The 21609-nt window shown below is 37.8% G+C and overlaps 1 protein-coding gene across 7 annotated transcripts in view; it reads left to right on the forward strand.

Annotated features, from left to right (window-relative positions):
- The window catches only part of PDE4D (phosphodiesterase 4D), a gene marked incomplete at its 5' end in the record, with an annotated part of 1035071 nt that overhangs the window by 823236 nt on the left and 190226 nt on the right, over window positions 1–21609 (forward strand). For all 7 annotated transcript variants that reach the window (XM_084234300.1, XM_084234299.1, XM_084234301.1 and 4 more), the window contains one exon: window positions 20117–20153. In XM_084234300.1, coding sequence (XP_084090426.1) covers window positions 20117–20153 — 37 coding nt within the window. The remainder of the gene's footprint in view (window positions 1–20116; window positions 20154–21609) is intronic.

Consider the following 21609-nt stretch of genomic DNA (forward strand, 5'->3'; position numbering starts at 1 on the left):
AAATTGGTCCCTACTTTCCTTTTCTGCATCTGGACATTTGTCCACTAAGATTCACCTTCTTATCATGACACCATCTCATAAACTCAGGACAGAGTGCAATTTATCTAATAGTGTTGTTCTTAGTGTCCTATCAGATCAAACTTTTCCAGTAAATCTAAATGGGGCCCTAAAAACACAACTGTGCTTATTAACTCATTTCACAACCTGTAATTGTTGATTGTCATCTTATTAACAGTTGTAGAATAATAATATTTGTGTCATGCTGCCACTAGGAATGAGCAACTAAAATGTAACCATTTTGATTCAAATACTAAATTATTAAATTCGTATTGTTTAGCTAACCCTGTGTGGAACTCTGCAGGAGATACACAGTAACTATAAGATAGTCTCAAATAACTACTAACCTTATGCAATGACAGATCTCAGATCAAATAATTAGTGGAAAAGACAAATCAAATAATTAATGGAAAGGATGCCTTAGTTTGCATCCTGTGTGTGATAAGTAAAAGTATCACATCACCTACTTTTACTTATACACAGGACTATGCCATCCTTCAAAATATATTCAACATACCCCCTTTCCCTCCTTTTTTTGGCAGTGAAACTTCTGCAGTATTATAACTCTCCCCATCATCTCACTCCTCCTCCAAAGATTTACATCTGTTGCTTATATTTCCTTGCCATGTTATGTTGCCTTACTGTCCTGGTATCTATCTCCATTCCATCCACATTGACTTCTGAAAATTTATTTAATTCATGTACTATTTATTAGTCACCCATAAAGTGCAAGTGATGGCAGTTAGTAGAGGAAGTACAAGATGCATTTTATCTCCTATCTTTCATTGGTGTTGTCTTTTCTCTCCCCTCCTGCTCATATACTTTCCCCTCTACAGACCCTCTTATCATGCCTTAGCATAGTTCCCCAAAGCATTGCCCCTGCCCTCCTGTACTTTGCCTTGAAAAAGTTTTGTGTATAGACTCAACTATCAGCTTTTGTCAGAAAACTTACCACTTAGTATCTCTGGCCCTGCAACCTCATTAATGCCAGATATGTAACACTTAAATGCTTTCTGGTAATTTGTACTTTCTTTCAACTGTAACTCAAGATCATTAATTAATATGTTTATCATTAATCTGAGTTCCAGATCTATGGTACTTAATTGCCCTAGGGAAACTTGCACTATTTTATTCAACTGCTACCTTGCATGTATTAATTAGTGTATGTTTATCATCAGCACACTGTATTAATGCCAACCACTCTTCTTCAAGCCCCAAACAACCTCCTTTTCCCTATGGTCCTATTCTGTGCTATTTTTATCTCACTTTCTCAGGTTCGAAATTCAAGACATTCATTTACTCATTCACACATAGTGAATGCACTTACAGAGAAACTTTGGTGTTTTCAAAGCGCCCAACCTGCAGAGAGGGTGAGGTCCATTTAGACCATTATAATTAAGTGGAAAGAGCTCCCTCCTTGAGGCATTCACAAAGACATGGGAGTAGAGACGGGAGAAAGAGAGTTTGCCAGCCTGAGAAAACCAGGCTGAAGGAGCAACATCTGCATGATGTGGGACACAGAAAACCATGGCTCAATTAAATAATGACAGCCAGGCTGTTTTCAGTAAGGAGATGTGGAAGGAGAGAAAGGAAATTTGAAAACAATAATAGGACCCAAAAACCACAGATGCATTTAGCTGGGATTTGGTATGATCATATTCTTGTTTTTATTGCATTCTGATTACTCTATTGTTGAATGATTACACAGCGAAGTGACTACAGGAAAGTGGACCTCTGTTTCTTAGAAACAAACAAAAAAAAAAGGCTAAATATGATAGAGGCCACCGTTGAGGGAGTGATGGTGAGATGAGCTTGGTCTTGATATGAGACAAGATGCTCATGCGGTGTTTGTGTGGGGCGGGAAGGGAGGGGCAATCAGTGGGGGAGGAAAATCAGAGAGAATGCTGAAGTTTTGACCCAGAATGAGCAAATGAATGGTGATATTAAAATGAGGAACACAGGCTGGAGAGTGGACAACATAATGGCAGATAATGGGTAATAAATTTGACTTATGTAATGAGGAGAAAACTCTAAGGGAAACAAGACAATAGTTAAAAGGACAAGGACAGAGAGCAGAGGATGAGGAGAAATGACAAGACCTAATTACCTCCTGTAATTACTAGGTTTTGGCTGACAACTGAGTGAAGCCTTTAGTGAGATAATGGAATTAGAACCCCAGTGGGTTGAGGACTGAATTGAAAGTGGCTTTATCAGCAAGTGCAGGCATCTCTTCCAAAGGTTGATAAGTTAAAGGGGGTAGGGGGAGGAGCGAGAACTAAAGCTGCTTAAGGGAGAATTAACTGCAAGGGAAATATTCTTTGAAATTTTTATTTCATGTTTAGGATACTGGAGCTGAGGCAAGGGCATGTTAAATGCTGCTGACAAGCATACAGTGATGAGTTCCAGTAAAAGGACTAGCTTGGAAGAGTGGCAGGACGAGTGCTGCATTATTTAGGAAGAGCAACATATCAAAAACCATGCAAAAAGGGGAAATGTAAATTTGGACACAGGATAAAATATTTAGGGAATTCATGACTGAGCTCTACATTTTTGTTCAAGCAGTCAACAAGGAAAGGTGAACAGGGACAAAGGCTTAAAAGGCTACTCTGCAGATGAAAAAAGGTAACAGAATAAGGGTGTGTAGAAAAATGCTGAAAAGCCCCATAGATAACAACTAATCTTGAGCAAATGAATGACCAGTTCATTTCCTTTAGTTCATTAGAGGTCCAACAGCTTTGTTGTAGATGGAGGGTCAGGGTAACTCACAGTGAGTTAATGGACTCTGTTATTTAGTTACATATTCTAGCTTCCAAAATTATAGTGCATTGATTTTTAAATACCAGTTTCTTTTGTACTCTCCAGTCAACTTAGAAAAGATTAGATATATGCATGCATTTCATGAAAAGCCTATAACATTTCATATTTAAATACTACTTTTCTTTCCAAAGCAAACTTACAAAAATGACCTCATTTATCCCTGTACCTATTCAGATTTTTTTATCTGATTGGACTCACGTAAGAATGACAAATTTAATCAGACCATGATGCAACTCTATGTTTTGTTGAAAAACAATGTCTTGACATATTCAGTTTTCCTGTTCCCTGTGGATATTTACATTGGAGCAAGGTTTTCTTGGACACTAACTGACTCTTGGAAAGCATTCTTTCCACCAGGAGATTAAATCTCTGAGAGAAGTAAGGTGAAGAATAAAGGATTACTGTTTCAATATTCAATCTGATGCGACACATGTCTTCTAAACCTAAAGGATTATGATGCCTTCTCATTTGATTTCACATGTGACCATGTGTAAATTCCCATTTTTTTTATCTTTTATAGTTCATGATTTTTTTTATTTCCTAGTTCATGCTGGAAGAACTTTCTTTCCTAGTTCATGTCCAGTGTCTCTAGTTCAGCTGAACTTTACAGAGAATGGTATTGTCAGATATTTTATTTATTTTTTTTATTTTTTTTTAAAGATTTATTTATTTATTTGTACATACAAGCACTGGGTACAATCAGAAGCGCGGGAGGGTGAGAGAATTCACCAGACCCAGAGCGGGGAGCAGAGCAGGCAGAAGGACCAAAGTACACTGCTGAGGGGAACAGCGGGCGGCAGGAGGGGTCTGCGCGCCATGTGGGACCCTCCTCCGGTGGCCTTGGCTGGGGAGCAGCTGGGATCGAACTGGCGCTGCAGAGGCTGTGGGCAGCTTCGCAACCCAGCGCTCAACCGCTGCGCCACCCGGGAGGCCCTATTGTCAGATATTTTAATTACTTTAAGGTTTTTATATTTATTATTCTAGTGAAGCTTTTCTGTTGAGGAAATCCTTTAAAGATTTCAAATACAAACAATAGCAGTGAAGACTTGTGATTATCTATTTGAATATAATGTTCTAGAAAACCTTTAAATGCTCTTTAAGCTTAAATATAATTTATTTGTTGGGAAAGTTAGGAGGGCAATAATCACTCTTATAGTAAAAGGTGTCATTTTATCTTATAGAAGCAGATAATAGTTAAATAGTTCAGGCTCAAGGAGAAAATGAGACTAGTGGTGGAAATAATAGCAAATCTTGTAACATACATCACCTGTGCATGTCAACCTAGATTTTCCAAGTATCTTTACATCTGCTATCTCATTTAAAATTTTCTTAAGTGCCATGGATAGGGACATTATTGTGTCACTTTGTAGATGAGATACCCAAGGTCTGAGATCTTAACATTGATTATAAAACAAAACAAACATTTTGATCATGTATAAAGAGAACTTGATTTTGATCATGCCAGTTAAACCAATTGCTGTGAACTGCAGCAGAAAACAGCTGTGGAGCAGAAGTACCTGTTGACCAAAATCATTTGACCAAATAAATTACTTAGTACTATGACTGTTTTGTTTTTGGCTATATTAGTCAGCGAAGTACTCAGGCAAATGTGCATGTGACTCTTGGAAAACACATCCAGGTCTATAGGCCAGCACCAGCATCTTAAATATGTGCTTATGTAAGACCAAAGAGATGCTGCTGGCAGCTTCTGCTCAGGAGATTGTAAATGTGTTCCCAGAACAATTTATTTCTTAAGGAAAATAAGAAGGAGTAAAATGAATACAGTAATATTAATATTCAAAAGTGTTTTATAACAATAGAAGCAACTAAGTTGCTCAAGTGCTTACATAAAGAAACATGAAAATTACACAGTGGTTGGATAGTTATATAAAAGGTATGTCACCTTTTCCCTCATAAAGTTCTTCAAAATGCATTTAAATATATTTTAAATTTCTGAGTAGAGTTATCTCTTGTTGTACTTCATCTATTATAATAATAAATGCATTTGCAAATACACAGATATAATACACTAGTAATAACCACTGAGGACTCTGACTCCTCCTTTACCCGGTCTGCTGGATCAGAAAACCTACTCAGTGGCCATTCCTGCCCCTACAATTGGCGTAAATCGGCAAGGTGATCCATGCAGACAGGTATGGAGCCCTCCAAAGACCTGGAGGGACTAAGGAGTAACAGACTGTGTGTGCCTGTGACACTGGAGGCGTCATGGTGGTACAGGAGAGGGACAATGTCCAGAAGCTACAAGACAAGAGGACCCGAGAGGACCAGCCAACAACCCCCGAGGCAGCAAGAATCATCGGCAAAGAGAGGACCACGATTCGGAGCTCACCAGTGCTGATGCAGGGAGAGGCCAACAGACTTGGACTAATGGACTTGGACTGACAATCCCGCCAAAAAGCGGAAGACCTTGCAGGTTGATATGTTTTGGGACCCTGGGGGTAGAACAGTTTCGTTTGTACACCCCAGGAGATGGGAATCTGGGGTGGCCAATAGGCCTTGATGGCCAAAAGCAGCCTGTGTATGCCCAGCAGCTAGGCAGAGGAGAAAAGCCAACTGAGAAGGCAAAAGCTGGTGCTGATGCTAAGTTTGGGAAGCCATGAGTGGCTGTTATGCACTAATTAAGCTGAGGAAGGCCAGTGAGTCTCATAAAATCACCTGTGGGTGATGCCCTGCTTGTTGTCGAGTGAGGGTGAGGAGCTGAGGAACCCGTCCTTGGGGGATGGGTGGGGAACGTGGCTTGGGGTGGAGCCCAAGCAAAGAGGGGACCCGAAAGAGGCCGCATGTAGAGTTTGGATCCCCGACCCATGTGCTTGTGCAGTGGGCTGGCCTGAGAGCAGGGGTCTGCGAGTCGCATTGGTGGCTATGAAGGCCGAGTGTTGGAGCGACTGCAGACAGAAACCCTGAGGGTTGGCGATTTCCCCCAACAGAATAGAATCGCCAATCCCAGAGCGAGTGCATCCTGTGGTGGATGCGGTGTGTGGCTTGTAGCCGAGACTACAGCCAGAGAAGGCCAGGAAGCCTGACGGCTCCTGGTGTGTTATAGTAGATGCCGTGAGTGGTTCCCCTCCCTCGTATGAGCAGTGCCTTAGGCAGCAGATTTGGTGGCTCATCTGCTGGTACCAATAATTGTCTTTTGCCACTAGGTTGGGGCCCTGCCTGGACTTATTTGTGTTCTGTTGTATTTTGTTGTTATATTGTGATGTATTTGCTTTTGTGGGCCATGGCTGCATTGTTTACATTTGCTAAGAAAATTGCATATATATAGATTATATGGCAGAAAACCCTGAGGGGGTGGACTGTAGGGTAAGGAAAAATGTCAGGCTTTTCTGCCCTCCCACCATCAGGATAGATGACGGAACCCTGTGGTCCTGAATGCATGCCTGATGGCGGGCACCTGGAGTAGGGTGTGGGCATAAGTAGATGGGATTCACCTGGGCTGAGACTGGGCTTTTAAAGTCGGTGTCACGGGGACGCCAGCAGAAGCTGAAAGAGAAGCCGAGAAGCAGCAGAATGAACAGAAGAGCAGAGAAGCAGAGAGAATGCCGGAGAGCCCAAAAAGAGTAAAGACTTGCTGGGGGCTGGGAGGCCTGCCAGCCCCCCAGTGCCCCTACCTGCCGTGTACCTGGTAATCCCAATAAAAGACCTGCAAAAGCCACTGAGGACTCTGAATCCTCCTTTACCCGGTCTGTGGGATCAAAACACCTGCTCAGTGTCCTTCCTGCCCCTACACTCTTCTATTATACATTACTTATTCTTCTTTGGTCTTACTGAGGTATGTCTAAAAATAAAACTAAAAAGATAAGTTGCATTACCAAGGTTCTAGCCCTCACTGGACCTATGTGAAAAGTTCATAGTCCTACCTAGCTAGATTTTAGGCCTTTTTATAGTAACGAGTATCTCTATCCTTTTTAACCTTGATTAGCAATTTGAAAGTCCTCTTCCATTATCTAAACACAGAAAGGCACTATGACCAAATCATTCCTTCTCTAATTTCTGAGTTTTCCAAACTCAGCTCCTCCCCCACTCTATAGTGTGAAAATAATGAGTAGGGCAAGGATTCTCAAAAGCACTGCTGGGAATGTGTATGTGTATAAGGTGTGTTGTAAATTTTCAACAGCTTGAAATTCACCCAGTTTTACCTTCAGATCCTGAATTTTCTTTCTATAAATGTCGTATCTTTATAAAAACATGGTTTTGGAAATTTTCCATGATTAAAAAAAAAAGCAGTCCACAAAAATCAATGTGGAACCAGAAATTAGGGAGGCAGCACCATATCTTATTCCAAAATGAGAAGTTGTGTAGCACTCAATGGTTGCTAGATTATTGGGACTAAACCTTATTACACCTTATTAAGGATTACTAAATAATTGGAGCTGTTATTTCTTTTAGCCAATGGAATGGTGTAAAAAAAAATACTGAATACTAAGATCCTAACGGCACCATGAACTGAGATAGTTTGAAACGTCTGCTGTGGGGTTTTTATCCATGTCCTTAGGACAAATCTCAGTGTGAAAAGAAATTTTGTTAAGAGAAAGATAAATAACTCCAAAGATTCAAAGCAATGAACTTCTTGGTGACCTCTGAAGTAGAGAGTTTATCCTGTTCTTAAATCTGTTAGGATCATCTCAAAATCTTTTTTTAATTATTATTATTTAAAATAATATTATTTGGGTGATTATTTTGGAACCAGGTCTCCAGCTGGACTCTTCTCCCATTTCCTACGGCCTGGACTCTATGACTGTTGTGGAGAATGGGTGCAGACACTCCCACTAGCCATTAGATACCAGGACGTCTGCTGGCAGAATATTCTAAGGTCATTGGCTACTAGTATGCCTTTTTGTTACCATTTTTCATCATTTTAAAAAATTCCATTTCTTTAGTCACTTACAAATGAATTAAACATGCTGCCTTAGGAATCTGAAACATCAGCTAAATACACATTTTATATTTCTATCTGCATACCAAAAATCATAAAAAGGGATTCCCAGTACTCTGAAATCTTGAATGATCATGTTTGTGATGCCAGAGAATAAAATAGTTGATTTTAATACATTACTAAAGCAAGATGGTGCCAACATGTTTTGGTATCATTTTAATGTTTTACAATCTTTTTTTTTTTTAAGATTTATTTATTTATTTATTTATTTATTTATTTATTTATTTATTTATTTATTTATTTATACAAGCACTGGGTACAGTCAGAAGCGCAGGAGGGTGAGAGAATTCACCAGAGCCAGAGCGGGGAGCAGAGCAGGCAGAAGGACTGAAGTATACTGCTGAGGGGAGCAGCGGGCAGCAGGAGAGGTCTGCGCACCATGCAGGACCCTCCTCGGTGGCCAGGGAGCAGCCGGGGATCGAACTGGCGCCGCAGAGGCTGCAGGCAGCTTTGCAACCCAGCGCTCAACCGCTGCACCACCGGGGAGGACCTGTTTTCCAATCTTTTAAATTAGCAATTAAGTTATATGTGCTAATAGCCCTTGACTATAACTGTCAAAGTAATAGATTTATCTTGAGATCTTAGGAGATATGGTGAGAGAAATAGTCATCATAAAGAGTTCTTAAAGTGTTGGGAAGAAGAAATGAAAATTGGCCAGTTATATTATTCCTATGAAAAAGCTACTACAGTTCTACTAATTCTTTTTTTTTAATATTTCTTTTTTGCATAGAAGAACTGGGGTGTATGTCAGAAGTGGGGGGTGAGAGCTTTCATCAAAGGCATAGTGGGAAGCAGAATAGGCAGATCTACTAAAATACACTGCTGAGGGGAGCAGCAAGTGAGACAGAAGAAGTCTGCTGCGACATGTGAGTTAGCTCCCTGGCCAGGGATCCAACTCAAACCTTATCAGTGATAGCACTGAGACTTACTTAACCCTAGGCTACCATGAAGGCTCCCATTCTATCAAATCTTTAGGGGTATATGTACTATTTTGAATATGGAATGGAATATGGAATCCATTGGAATATGGAATGGAATATGGAAAATGGAATATGAATCCATTTCTTTGACTGGATTCCCTTTATCAAATTTGCCCTCAGTGTTTAGATTCTAGTTTTAATTGTGAAAAAAGAAAAAAAACTGAGAAAAATAGTCCCTTGCATCTTGCTGAGTTCCCATACTTAATAGAAAAAAGCAGTGTGAACGGGAACTGTCTAAGCTTGTGAGATTTTGATTATGCAGCTATGTTTTCACCTCAAACATAATACTATACAAAGAATAACATCGACTTTTTTTGAAACATGGAAGCAGCTCGATAATGAAAGTGATTATCACAATTCTATGAGACATCAGATCCCTACTGAAGAGCAAGCTTGAACTGCCCTTGGTCAAGGAAGAACTGGTCTCCAGTATGTACCGAGAACAGAATGTCTAAGAGTTTTATATGTAAAATTAACTAGTTAGCTGACATATTAGGAAAATTTGAAAATCATCTTCAAAAAAAAAAAAATAGCTTGCAGTGGCCTGGATGGCACTGAGATCCTTGTGGCCCTAAATGAGTGATCCAAGTTGAATATTATTTTCTCTTTCTGCCCCTTGAATCATAAGGGGTAAATGACCATTAATAAAGAGGTTTTAGTTCAATCAATTGTGGATACTGTGCCTAGTGGTTCTCACTTGCTTTTTTATCTCAACCCTCTTTCTTCCTTGTACTATAGAAGATTAAAATCAAAACCATGCTCCAATGTATTATAAAATAAAAATTTCTAAACTTTAGGTATTGATAGTGCACAATGGAAGTGGGATAGATAGTGACAAGCTAGGAGAAAAGTAAGAAAGTTAACTTAAAAGGGGGGTTACCAGTTGGTGCTTTCTACCACATCTAAATAAAGGAAGGCATTAATTGCCTGGCACTTTCAAATACCTTTACTTATATATTACCTATTGCATGCTGGGGTGTTGTTTTGAAGACTCTATCCATGAAAAGACAAAATTTTTATCTGGATCATGCATTCCTGTTTCTTTTTAAATTCTAGATAGAAAGGGAGACTTACCCAGTCATATCAAGATTCATTAATCTGTTTTCAATTACACATCAATCACTATTTATTTTGCTTGTCAGTCTTTGATCCTTTGTGAATTGTTCTAAGTGTCTTCTGTACTGTTTTTAAGCCATAAAAAGAAAAATAATCACATTGCTTGACCAGTCATGTGGTAAGTTATACTAGGAAGTGCTAGTAAATCATCCTCGATAAATTCCTGCAATATGAAGCATTTAAAGGTGTGCTCTTACAAGTGTGGAGAATGAAAACCTTCAGCAGGCCCATGATTTTTCCTCAGAAAAAAATAGTTTAGGACTGTTCAACACTGGGATTTGCTCTCAGATTCCTGGCATTATATTATTTGATTCAGGTGAAATTCACTGAGGAAACATTCCCCAATTATTCCATGCACCTGTTACAGTTTCTCTTGGATATTGTGTTAGTTTTCCTTAATTGTTTTGAGACTTCAGGGGTTTTCCCCACCTTGGGAGAAGAAACTTTTGCTGTCACTGAGTGCTTCGAGGTAAACATTTGCAAGCCAGTCCATTCCTACAGACCTCTCATTGGAAGTAGCTAAGTTAAATGCAGAAAGAGAAGAACAACCACTTCCATCTCTGTAAATGGGGGAGGCAATTCAGTGGATGACATTGCATCCTCATAAATGTTATGAATGGCCCTTTCAGTTCATTGCTTCACCTCAGGAGCCATTCCCCTTTGGGACTTAGAACTTCAAACTGAATTTGTTCTGTCCACCAGGACCAGTTTTTTTTTTTGTTTGTTTGTTTTGTTTTGTTTTCTAAAGATTTATTTATTTATTTATTTGCTTATTTATTTATTTATTTATTTATTTATTTATTTATTTATGCAAGCACTGGGTACAGTCAGAAGCGCAGGAGGGTGAGAGAATTCACCAGAGCCAGAGTGGGGAGCAGAGCAGGCAGAAGGACCGAAGTACACTGCTGAGGGGAGCAGCGGGCGGCAGGAGAGGTCTGCACGCCATGTGGGATCCTCCTCCGGTGGCCCGGGAGCATCCGGGGATCGAACCGGCGCTGCGGAGGCTGCGGGCAGCTTTGCAACCCAGAGCTCAACGGCTGCGCCAGCACTGGTTTTATTGTTTTCTTTCTTTTCTTTTCTTTTTTTTTTTTTTTTTTTTTTGGCTAGAAAAATCAGAATAGGACATTTTAATATATATGTTATGTAAATGTCCCTGTGGTGATTTTTTTTTTCAAAGTGCAATAAGAAGTCAATCTTTCATCTGATCTTGCTGCTTTCAAGTATAAATTCATTTTGATGGTACCTAAAAAGAGGACGGTTGGCATAAAGAACTCTATACTAGTAAGTCCTGGAGTTAGTTTCATGTGCTGACAGAAACTTTTTTGTTTGCTTGTTTTTGTCTTTTCATGTACATTCTTTATCTTGAATACATTGAATTCATATACTCCAACTACTAGAGAGATTAGGCAAGATTTCTGACATGTTTCACTCTTCGTTGTTTTTCATTGTTTACTTGTTTTGAGTTTGTTGAAAAGTATCCCAGTTTGTACTACTTGCCCAAGATTTAAATCTGATGTTTCCCAGACAGTCAGTTTGTCTATTATCCTGTGCTCCAAACAGGGGCAGTTTGGAAGTGGTGAAAGTTTGTCATCAATTCAAGTTTGTCATCAAGTTCAGGACATTCACAAGGTCCACCATGTTTCCTAACTTGGGGGTCAACTTCAGTAGACCTTTAGGAGAGTGAAGTGCATACCTTTGGTGTTCTGACAGGTTTTTGGTACGTAGACAGGAATTTGCTCTCAGTATTGTCTGGCATCTGTCTAGTCTTTGTAGTTGATGTACAGTTTGCTGTACATGTGGGAAGCAATTCAGCCTAATAGCTGATCCTCAAAACAATTATATCAAAAAACTAGGAAACATATCATTAGCTCAGTCTTAGAAATTAAAAATTCAGCTCAAAAAAGTTTTGTTTTGAGCACACATGTTCCCCTATCAATGTTCTTTGCTGCTAAGTTTAAAAAAGTAAATGATTTTTTTTTACAGTTATATAAAATGTTTTCTTCCCTTAGAAAACATGTAATTGAAGTTTTGCAAAGGTTGTTCAAGAGCTGTACTGGCCAATACAGTATCCATTAGCCACATGTAACTTCCTTAATTTAAATTGATTAAAGTTAAATGAAAGTAAAATTCAGTTCCTCAGTTGTACTAGCCACATATCTCCAATGCTAAGTTGCCACATGTGGCTAATGTGTAGTATATTGGACGGTGGTTCTATCACTGCAGAAATTTCTGTTGGAAAGTGCTGTTCTGCAATCTAGATATGTATTTTATGTGGCTTCAGTATGATCTAAATCCATGTGAGTGTGCAGGAAGCAACATGGTGTGGTACAAATGAAGCAGTGTTTTAAAGCCTGGATTGAAATCCAGCTTCACTGCACATTTCCATGCCTTGGGATTTCATGACTGAGTGACTTCAAAAAACACCTAGGAGCCTGACCTAGGATTACTAACTGCTTACTTTGCCAGTCAAGAGCATTAACAAGAAATTTCCCATGAATATACACTATCACTTTATATATAAAAGGCACTTCACTTTAATAAAAGAAAAAAGGGCATAATCTCAAAATAAAGGAATTTTTTCCAAAGAAAAATGCTTAGCCTTTTACAGACTTCAGGCCGTGGCCCATGTTTGTTCTCACTGTGACAAGGACCAATGAACATTCTATTGTGCCAGCACCAGATCTCAGCCTGGCATTTAGAAACCACTGAACTCTGCCTCTTACCAACAGCATGACCACCAATGAATTACTTAAATTCTCAGTCTAGTCCTTGTCTCAGAATGGGGATATGAGCATCCATCTACTGCAGAGTTTTCAGAATTAATTCTGTATGTCGCTGGAGTGCAGTGCCAAGCACACAGTAGGGATGCATAAAGCATGTGATCCTTGCTCATCTCTATTTCCTTTTAATCAAAACAATCTCATTACCAGTGAAGGTCTTAAAAGCTGCTGCACTAAGATACCCATAAATCTTTTCCCCAGGAACCTAGGCTGGAGCAAAATCAAGCTGGCAGGGCCACTGACGTTAAGAAAAGTCCTGTCAAATAAGATAAACTGAAAGAAGAGCCTGTTCCTAGAACACAAAGTGAGGGCACATGTGAAAGCTTGCTGTGTTCTCAGCCCTTTCCCCTGTCCCTCTTCCTTCTCCATAGAAGTCAGTACTCAGAGGCACTGACAATAATTTGTGACATTAACACTCCTGAAACGATCCATCTGTTTATTGGCTTTTACTTTCATTAGCTTAGGATGTCATCACACCTGAAGTTTTTAAATTTTCTGCAAGTTTTATTGATTTACCACTCTTTTGCATATCTATAATTTTGGGAGTACAACTTCACTCCTGCAGATGTGTACATGTCTTACTCATCCTCCACCAGTCTCGTGCCAAGACCCTATCACTTTCTTTTATCTACCCCTTCTCCCCCTCTGGCCATCCCCACTGGTAACCACTATGTTTTTCATAGTTTAAGAATTATTATTATTATTATTATTGTTGTTGTTGTTATTTTGCCAATTTGTTTTCTTTGGTTATTTATATTCCACAAATGAGTGAGACCATTGATAACTGTCTTTCGATTTTTTACTTACTTCACTTGACATAATCACCTCAAGATCCATGCCTTTATCCCTAAAGGCACTACTTCATCTGTTTTAATCACTGAGTATAACTCCACTGAGTACACATTCCATAATTTCTTTACCCATTTGTCACTGGGCACTTAGGTTGGTTCCATGACTTAGCTATTGCAAATAATGCCGCTATGAGCATGAAAGTGCATAAATCCTTTCACATTTGCGTTTTGTTTCTGTATGTTCCGCATGAGTGAAATCACTATTTATCTTCCTCCTTTTTAGCATAATCCCCTCTAGTTCTATCCATGTTGCTGCAGTGCCAACATTTCATCCTTTTTTAGAGCCAAGTAGTATTCTGTTATTTGTTTATATATACCGCATTATTTGTATATATACACCACCTTCTCAAGCTACCACTCACACTTGTGAGAATGGCCCATATCAAAAGGACCAGAGAACAGCAAGTGTCTAGGATGTGGAGAAAAAGGAGCCTTTGTACCCTGTTGGTGGGGATGTAGAGTGGACCAGCCCCTGTGGAAAACAGTATGGAGGGTTTATAAAATATTAAAATTAAATCTAGTATATGATCCAGCAATTTCACTCCAAGGCATCTACCTGAAGAATTCATAAACACGAAATCAAAGGGATATATGCACTCCTATGTTCACCGCGGCACTATTTACAATAGCCAAGCTATTGTGGGGTCTCCTTTTCCTCAGCTACAGAAATAATTTAATATGTGATGACATAAAGTGTGTTGCACAATACCAAACACACAGTACATTCAGTAAATGTTAGTTGTTATTATTGTTATTATTGTTTTATAATTATAATTGTTTGCAATCTTACCATTATTATTTATAATGTGTTGGATATTTTTACTCTAATTTCTAGAAGTAATTGCATAGAAAATCTATTTTTAAAAATTGGAAGTAATGATAACGTACTCTAGGGACTGCCAACAGTGAAACATCAAGGTGTTTACTTTTTTGGGCATCAGTGAAAGAGACGTCAAGATGTCCCTTACATATCGAGTCTGTTAGGGAATTACAACCTGTAGGCAAAGAAGGGGCGAAAGGTATGTAAGACAGGCTGTTTCCTCATAAAACTGAAAACTTTGATGCCTTCAATTCACCTGCTTTTGAAGAATCAGGGCATCAGATTATTTGTTAAAATTGAGGAAAGGACTATAATTTTTTTTTTACTTCTATATCTATATGGATATAAATACAACATTGCTCTTTAAAAGGGGGTAGACATTTTGACTTGATTGATAACTATACATAGCATTATTTGAAGACAATCAAAGCTATATTTACAGATATAGAAATGTGCCTTGAACTTTGATGCTAGAAATTTTCAAAGGAAGATAGTACCTTACACAATACTAAATAGCTAACTTCCTTTGCTCTTACGTTGACTACATTATTTTTGGTTCTCAATAAAATGTCAACGTGCAAGTTTTAGTATTTGGAACTTTAAGCACACAGCTAAGCTTTTGTGTTAAATAGATTGTTTTAATTCTAAGTGGCAATAGCTTCAAAGAGGAAAATCATTTCATGTGTGGCTGAGGTTACCTTTGCTATATATGAACTTCATTCCCTGGGGTTTCATAAATGGAGGTAGTATTTATTATTATATTTTTGCTTACAGTGGAACTAGTTCCAAATTAAAAGGCCATGCAATACAGAGGAGCCATGTCCTCAGCCAAATTGGATACCAAAACAAAGCACAGTTTTTCTTATTTTTGTGTGTTTGTTTTAGCAATTAGATGGACTACTAGCAGCTTTTTAAAAATCACAGTGTGGGGCCTCCCCATGGCGCAGCGGGTTGAGCACAGCACTGTGAGGCTGTCCGCAGCCTCTGCAGCACGGGTTCAATTCCCAGCCGGCCAGGGAGATTCCCACATGGCGTGGCAGACCTCTCCTGTAGCACCCACTGCTCTCCTCAGCAGTATATTTCGATCCTCTGTCTGTTCTGCTCCCTATTCTGTCTCTGGTGAATCCTCTCACACACCTGCACCTCTGGCCTGTACCCCAGCTCTTGTATAAAAAAAAAATCTTTAAAAAAAACCACAATGTATCTGTCATAAATTTAAAGGATTCAGTATATTCTTAAATGTGTAATTCCTCTGAGCCAACATTATTTTTTTAGAAAACAGTCATCTCTTTTAAGTATCTATGTCTACTTTGGTGTCACAAAATGTGCTTGTGGTCTCATTTTCCAGAATGCTTTTGTTATGTAAAAACATAGTTTTGTGATTCTAATGGAAAAGGATATCATATAAAATAATCAACATCCCCATGCATTTAATACTCTCAGTTAACACATTTTTCATATTTTAATATTTTGCATTGTCTTATAAGTGTTTTATCAAAATAAGCATGTTTTCCTTAATAGGGGTTTTTAAAGGAATAAAAAGAATAAAATGAAATTAATCTGAGTAATTAATACAATTATTTTTTAAATTTATTTAAAATAGAATCAGTATTAGCATTTTAATACATTTGGTTTGAAAATTTTAGAGATTACTAAACATAGATTGGAGTCATTAACAAGGTTTTAAAGATGTAAAATTTTTTCATGAGTCAATGTTTAATGTTAAAAGCAAGATATAAAATGGAATATACAGTATGCTTCATAGAGCCTAAGAACTCATGCATTCTATAAAATCATGTAAAACACATGTACATAAAATCCTCTATATTAGGCAGGTATTTACACACCTCAGTACACAGAAGGAAATTATTGCAGCAGTTATCTTTGGGTGATTCTTTCAGTTCTTCTGTATTTTCCAAAGTTTCTACAGTTATTATATGTTTTACATTAAAAAATTTGTATATAACATTTTACAAAGATCAAGTAGATTGTTACATTATTTATATGTTGTTTGCTTATTTCTACATATCTGTACTTCTGTGAACATGAAAGTAGAGTGGTGAGTAGATATGTTCCTTTTTTGGATTTTGTCAAATAGTCCAGACTTCCAGAAACATTTCAAACATTTATGTATGTATTTAAAACAAGAACACACTTATTTCTCTATAATTCTATAAGAAGTAGATTAAGGATGAATTAATAGTGATACTTTTGAGTCTAAGGGAAGAAAGACCAAGATTTCAAAATACTAGCCATCTGTATGCTTATCAGTTCCACAGTCATGTTGACAAACTCCAGAGAAGACTATTATAGTAAGAGAGTGAAGCACAGAAGATCAAAAAGTTAGTGCACGATTTGATTCACAAAGTGAGTCTCAATCCCTGGCTCCTCCTAAAAGCACTAGTTCATATAACATGGGTCCCCCTGAAATTGGCAGTGTGTGCAGTTGAGAAGCAGCAGATACTCTGTGACTACAAGTGCTTTTGTTTTCGTAGGATTAGGGGTCCTGGTTCCATTAAATATAAACTGTATTCTAGTTAACTTAATCTTTTGGTTCTGGTTTGGTAATAACTAAAGTGTGTTGAGTGTGTCTCAATACCATCTTGAAATGAACTAGTTTACAAAATTATATTCCAAGTACTAAACTTGGTTAAACTAATTTTTTAGGATGATAAGGGACTTTTTCCACATTTAAGTATTTTAATTGTTTCCAGGTCCTAGTGATGTCCCTTTAAGAGGGTTTGCTCTTGGATTTTTCATGTTCAGTTTCTTGCTAATGTTTCTAACATCTCCTTACAGAAAAAATGAGGGTAGAAAATAAAGTAGTGAATAATACAGTAGTAGGGGAAATGCAAGGAATAATAGCTCTCGACTCTGTTGTCATTTCTCCTTGGAGAAAGCAGCAAATTCAGTGGAGCTCTTTTGAGTCTTATATTCTACCTCCAATAGCTGGCCAGGACTCAGCAAGTCTTTTTGTTTGGGAGAGGGGAGTGGTGGAGTCTCCAGAGGGTTTGGAAAGAGTGACCTCGGTTCACCCATGGGTAACCAGGACAGGAAATGAGCACAGTACCTCCTTCAACATCATAAGACTAGAGACCAACACAGTACTGAACCCCACTGTGACTCACCTTATCTATTCTAGAACTTTCTGCACTTGTATTCTGCTGTGACTGTTACCTCGATGCAAATCCCTCATCTTTGAGCTGAATACACACTAACATACATTCATACAAACTCACACACATACATGTATACAGAGTCAAAAATGAACTTTTCTCTGAGTTCCTCCCAGCCCTCCTTCCCCTCAACAAATATGCCAATACTAAAAAAAAGAAATGATTTTTTTCCCTTAAAGCAGACCCAAATTGGTTTTTTGTTAAAGTTTGTTGTTGTGTTTGTTTTCATGTAAATGAAAAACAATGCTATGTAGTCCTCTCCAGATAATAATCATATTGCCGGGAGGTACAATTTCAGCCTCCAGGCAATGCTCATTGTGCAAATTTGAATCTAGCTTCTCATTAATTTATAGGACACTCTAACAACCTCTTTCCATTTGAGGAAAACCCAATAATCTTATGATGTGGTATTATAATTCCTTCTAACCCCACTTTAATTAACTAAATCTCACTGTTTAAAAAGTTCTGTGTTGGGTGAGTTATTTAGGTGCAGCATTTCAGAGTCATTTTCCAGCAGAGACATTTTTTGGTGTTTGCCTTTATTCAGTTCATTAAAATCCACACATACTTCAAGCTAAATGGTTTATAGTAAAAGAATCTTCTGTGGATTTTAACTACCAGATCTGGTTTTTGTTTATCATAAGCAAATTATAGGATACAATTAAAATATATGTTCATGTTACATTTTTCTTCCAAACACAAATGAAAATAGAGTTTACCTTCATCATTGTACTTGTGGAAGCACATCAGATGAAATATGTTTTAGTATTAAGTGAGGAATTGAATGAAGATTTTTTCATTATACATATGTTATATATTCAAACATCATTTAAGCATTACAAAATTTTGAAAAAGAATGTAGCCCATCCTTTATTGAAGACATTTGCCACTGAAATTATAGAAACAAATTTACTGTTACTAAAATGAAACAGTTTTGAGATAATTGGCAGAAACTACTTCTGGACAATTTTCAAAAATGAAATCGCTCCTTCACTAAAATTACAATCATCTTTCCTTTGCTTTGATAGGGAAAATGAGCAAGACGATAAGTTATCCTAAATAATGTGTATGTGTGTCTTTTATAGTGCTTGGGAACAAGTTAGGTATTAATGAATAAATACTACCCTACTACAGCCAAGAAAAGAAGTAATAGTCTTAATATTCATGCTCTTACAGTTTGCATTTCTCAATTCCAATATAATTTCTGTAAAAAAATAGAAGACTTATTTCCAGGGATTCATTTCCGATTGATATGCTTAGGTCAAGATGCACTTGGTTTGCAGAAAATAAACTTTGTAGCTGGGCAATTATAAAGAAGAAAATGAAAGAAAAGACTGCATTCTAGAGAAGTTATCTAGATACATATTACTTTAATTTTAGTTATCTGGATAATCTCAAAAAAAAAAAAAAGCCAAGTGTCTCTCAGAAAAATGGAATCCTGGAGTGAAGGAGGTACAAAAAAATACACATTTCTCCTAAAGTTTGTTCTGACCTTTTTCTGCTTTTTATTTTCCACACTCTGAAATTCAAGATCTCTGCATAATTTGATGGTGGCTGTAACAACGGTCTAGTTCCTGGTAGCAAACCCTTTCCTCACGTCCTTCACGTATTGCTTGTGTTCAGCTGGGTTTCATGAGTGTTGTTTTAGGTCACTCCCGTCCCTTTGCAGAATCATTCCCGAGTGAGCAAATGGTTCAGTTGCAGTGTTTCAGTCAGGGTCATATGCAACAGCTTGTTATGTAGAATGAATGTGTTCACTGCTGGTGAAAGAGCTTTGGCTAACTAGATCAAGAAAAATCCTGAGGAGATTTTAGAAAGCGCTTAACAAATTATTCATGCTAGGAAATACGGTACAAGAACTTGGGAGCCCCGTTTCTCCAAGTAGAATGTTGCACAACTTCCTTGCCTTCCCTGTCCCTCCGAGACATGTCATGCTGACACCTTGCTCCTGCATCCCCGAGCCTGGTGTAGCTAAGGTTGCTGCAGCAACAGCACACACGGGGAACATTCCCCTGTAACTCCAGTGGCCGGGACGTGAGTCAGTTGACAAGTTCCACTTGGTTTTTATTAGTGTATGATGCAGTCCTGTGTCATCTACAGTTGCTAGCCTTTCCAAGACTCACACACAGTGATGCAGGACACTCAATGCTCCTCACCTTCAAATGTTAGATGGCCCAGGAGCCTCTCACCGAATCCTCTGTAGTTGCTGGCTCCTTCTGCAGCACCCCGCACGCTACCTACAATTAGAGGCCAAGAGTATTGCTTAGGTCCCACAGCTGGAACTGTTGCTATCACTGTGTCCTGTGTGCCTAATAAGCAACAGTGACCTTGAGTAATGATCAGGAAACCCCTGTTTTTACCCAGGGAGGTGGACAATGTTTAACATCCCAGAAGACATGTTTTCACCCAAATGCCTGGGAAGAACATGTGCTGAAGAATAAGAATGGAATTATTGTAATTCTCTATGGGAATTTATGAAAATGGAACTTACTATTTAATATTGATCAAAGTGATCAGAAAGTTATTGGTAACTTCTAACACAAGATCTGGTTTATTTTTCAGACACGGAGATGACTTGATTGTGACTCCATTTGCTCAGGTAAGCACAGGCTGGTGAACAAGCAGGTTGCTCACAGACCTGAAAACTCTATTTGGGGGACTAGTTCTTGCTTCATTTTAAATCAAACGCAAGAACAGATACATATTCTGTGGTTTATTCAAGTTAATTGAAAGGTCATGCTAAAGAATGTGACTTTGGACATATTAGTCTGTTTCCTACAAAATTGTTCACTTAAAAGTGTCTTTGTTTCAAATTATAAATTACTTGAGTGACATAATTAAATGGGACCATATTTTCTTAGTTGACATAATCACTAGCAGCAGAAGGCTATAGCACAGATTAATTGCATTTAGTATAATTAAGTACATGATCAGCACTTGAAATTCAATATTCCAATTCAACTTGATGTTTTACTTTTTTTTTCTTTGTACAAAGGCTTGACTGAGTGATATATTTTTGTTTATTTGTTCCTTTTAGGTATAGAAATCAAGAAAATACTTTAACCACATGACAAATTCTAGATGATGAAACAACCTAATAATTTTCAGATATAGATATAAAATAGTTGATAACAATATTCTTTGCATAGATTAGTGCTTCTTAACCCTAGCTACACACTAGAATCACCTAGAAAGTTTCTTATCCCTCACCTTTGATCACTTGAATCCAAAATCTACAGTTGGATCCAAGCACCTGTAATTTTTTAAGACCTCACTATTTTTTCCAAGAGGGCCACTGGTGTATGCCATACATAGAATGATATAGAACTGACTTGCCTTGAACATGACGCAGATTTAAAGTCAACATCGAATGTTAGTAAGAAATGTTAAATACTGGAACACAAATTATGCAGAGAGATTATAAAAGTCATAGTCAGGGTTATGTCAAAAGTAGCTCATCTAGCTTTTCTGGGACTAATTTTTTCCAACTGGCAAAATTAGGGGACTCAACTAAAGATAGGCCCCGGTTCAAACCCCAACACCCCTTTTTTTGCTAAGTGAGTGGCCCTGGGCAAGTCACTGGACTTTTCCAAACCTGGTTTCCTCCTCTATTAAATGACAGTTTCAAAAGTACCCACCACGTGAGGTGGTGATGCCAAGCTTAGAAAATGCTTTCCTGTAGTTGCTCGGAAATAAATATGTAATGAATTTTAAGAGCTGTTATCAGTCAGCCCTCTTTCATCTCAAAAATGTCATAATAGAAAATTGGTTTAAAAATACTTAAGTAAATAATTATTACCAAATGTAGAAACAGTCATTCCCAGCTTGAGTCTATTCAGGTAACGTTTCATTCTCCCTAAAATTTCTAGGTATTATTGTAAGAGAGAAATATATACTAAATATATAAATATATATTTAATAAATATATTTATATTTAATAAATATATACTAAAAATGGGGGGAATCATTCTGTATGTGATACCTTATGTTCTTATGTCAAGGAGTGTTTATTAATTTCCCACAAATAGATTAATAAATTTGACTAGGTTCTTGCA

This window comes from Talpa europaea, assembly GCF_964194135.1.
Source record: "Talpa europaea genome assembly, chromosome: 5".
In the NCBI taxonomy this organism is placed as follows: Eukaryota; Metazoa; Chordata; class Mammalia; order Eulipotyphla; family Talpidae; genus Talpa; species Talpa europaea.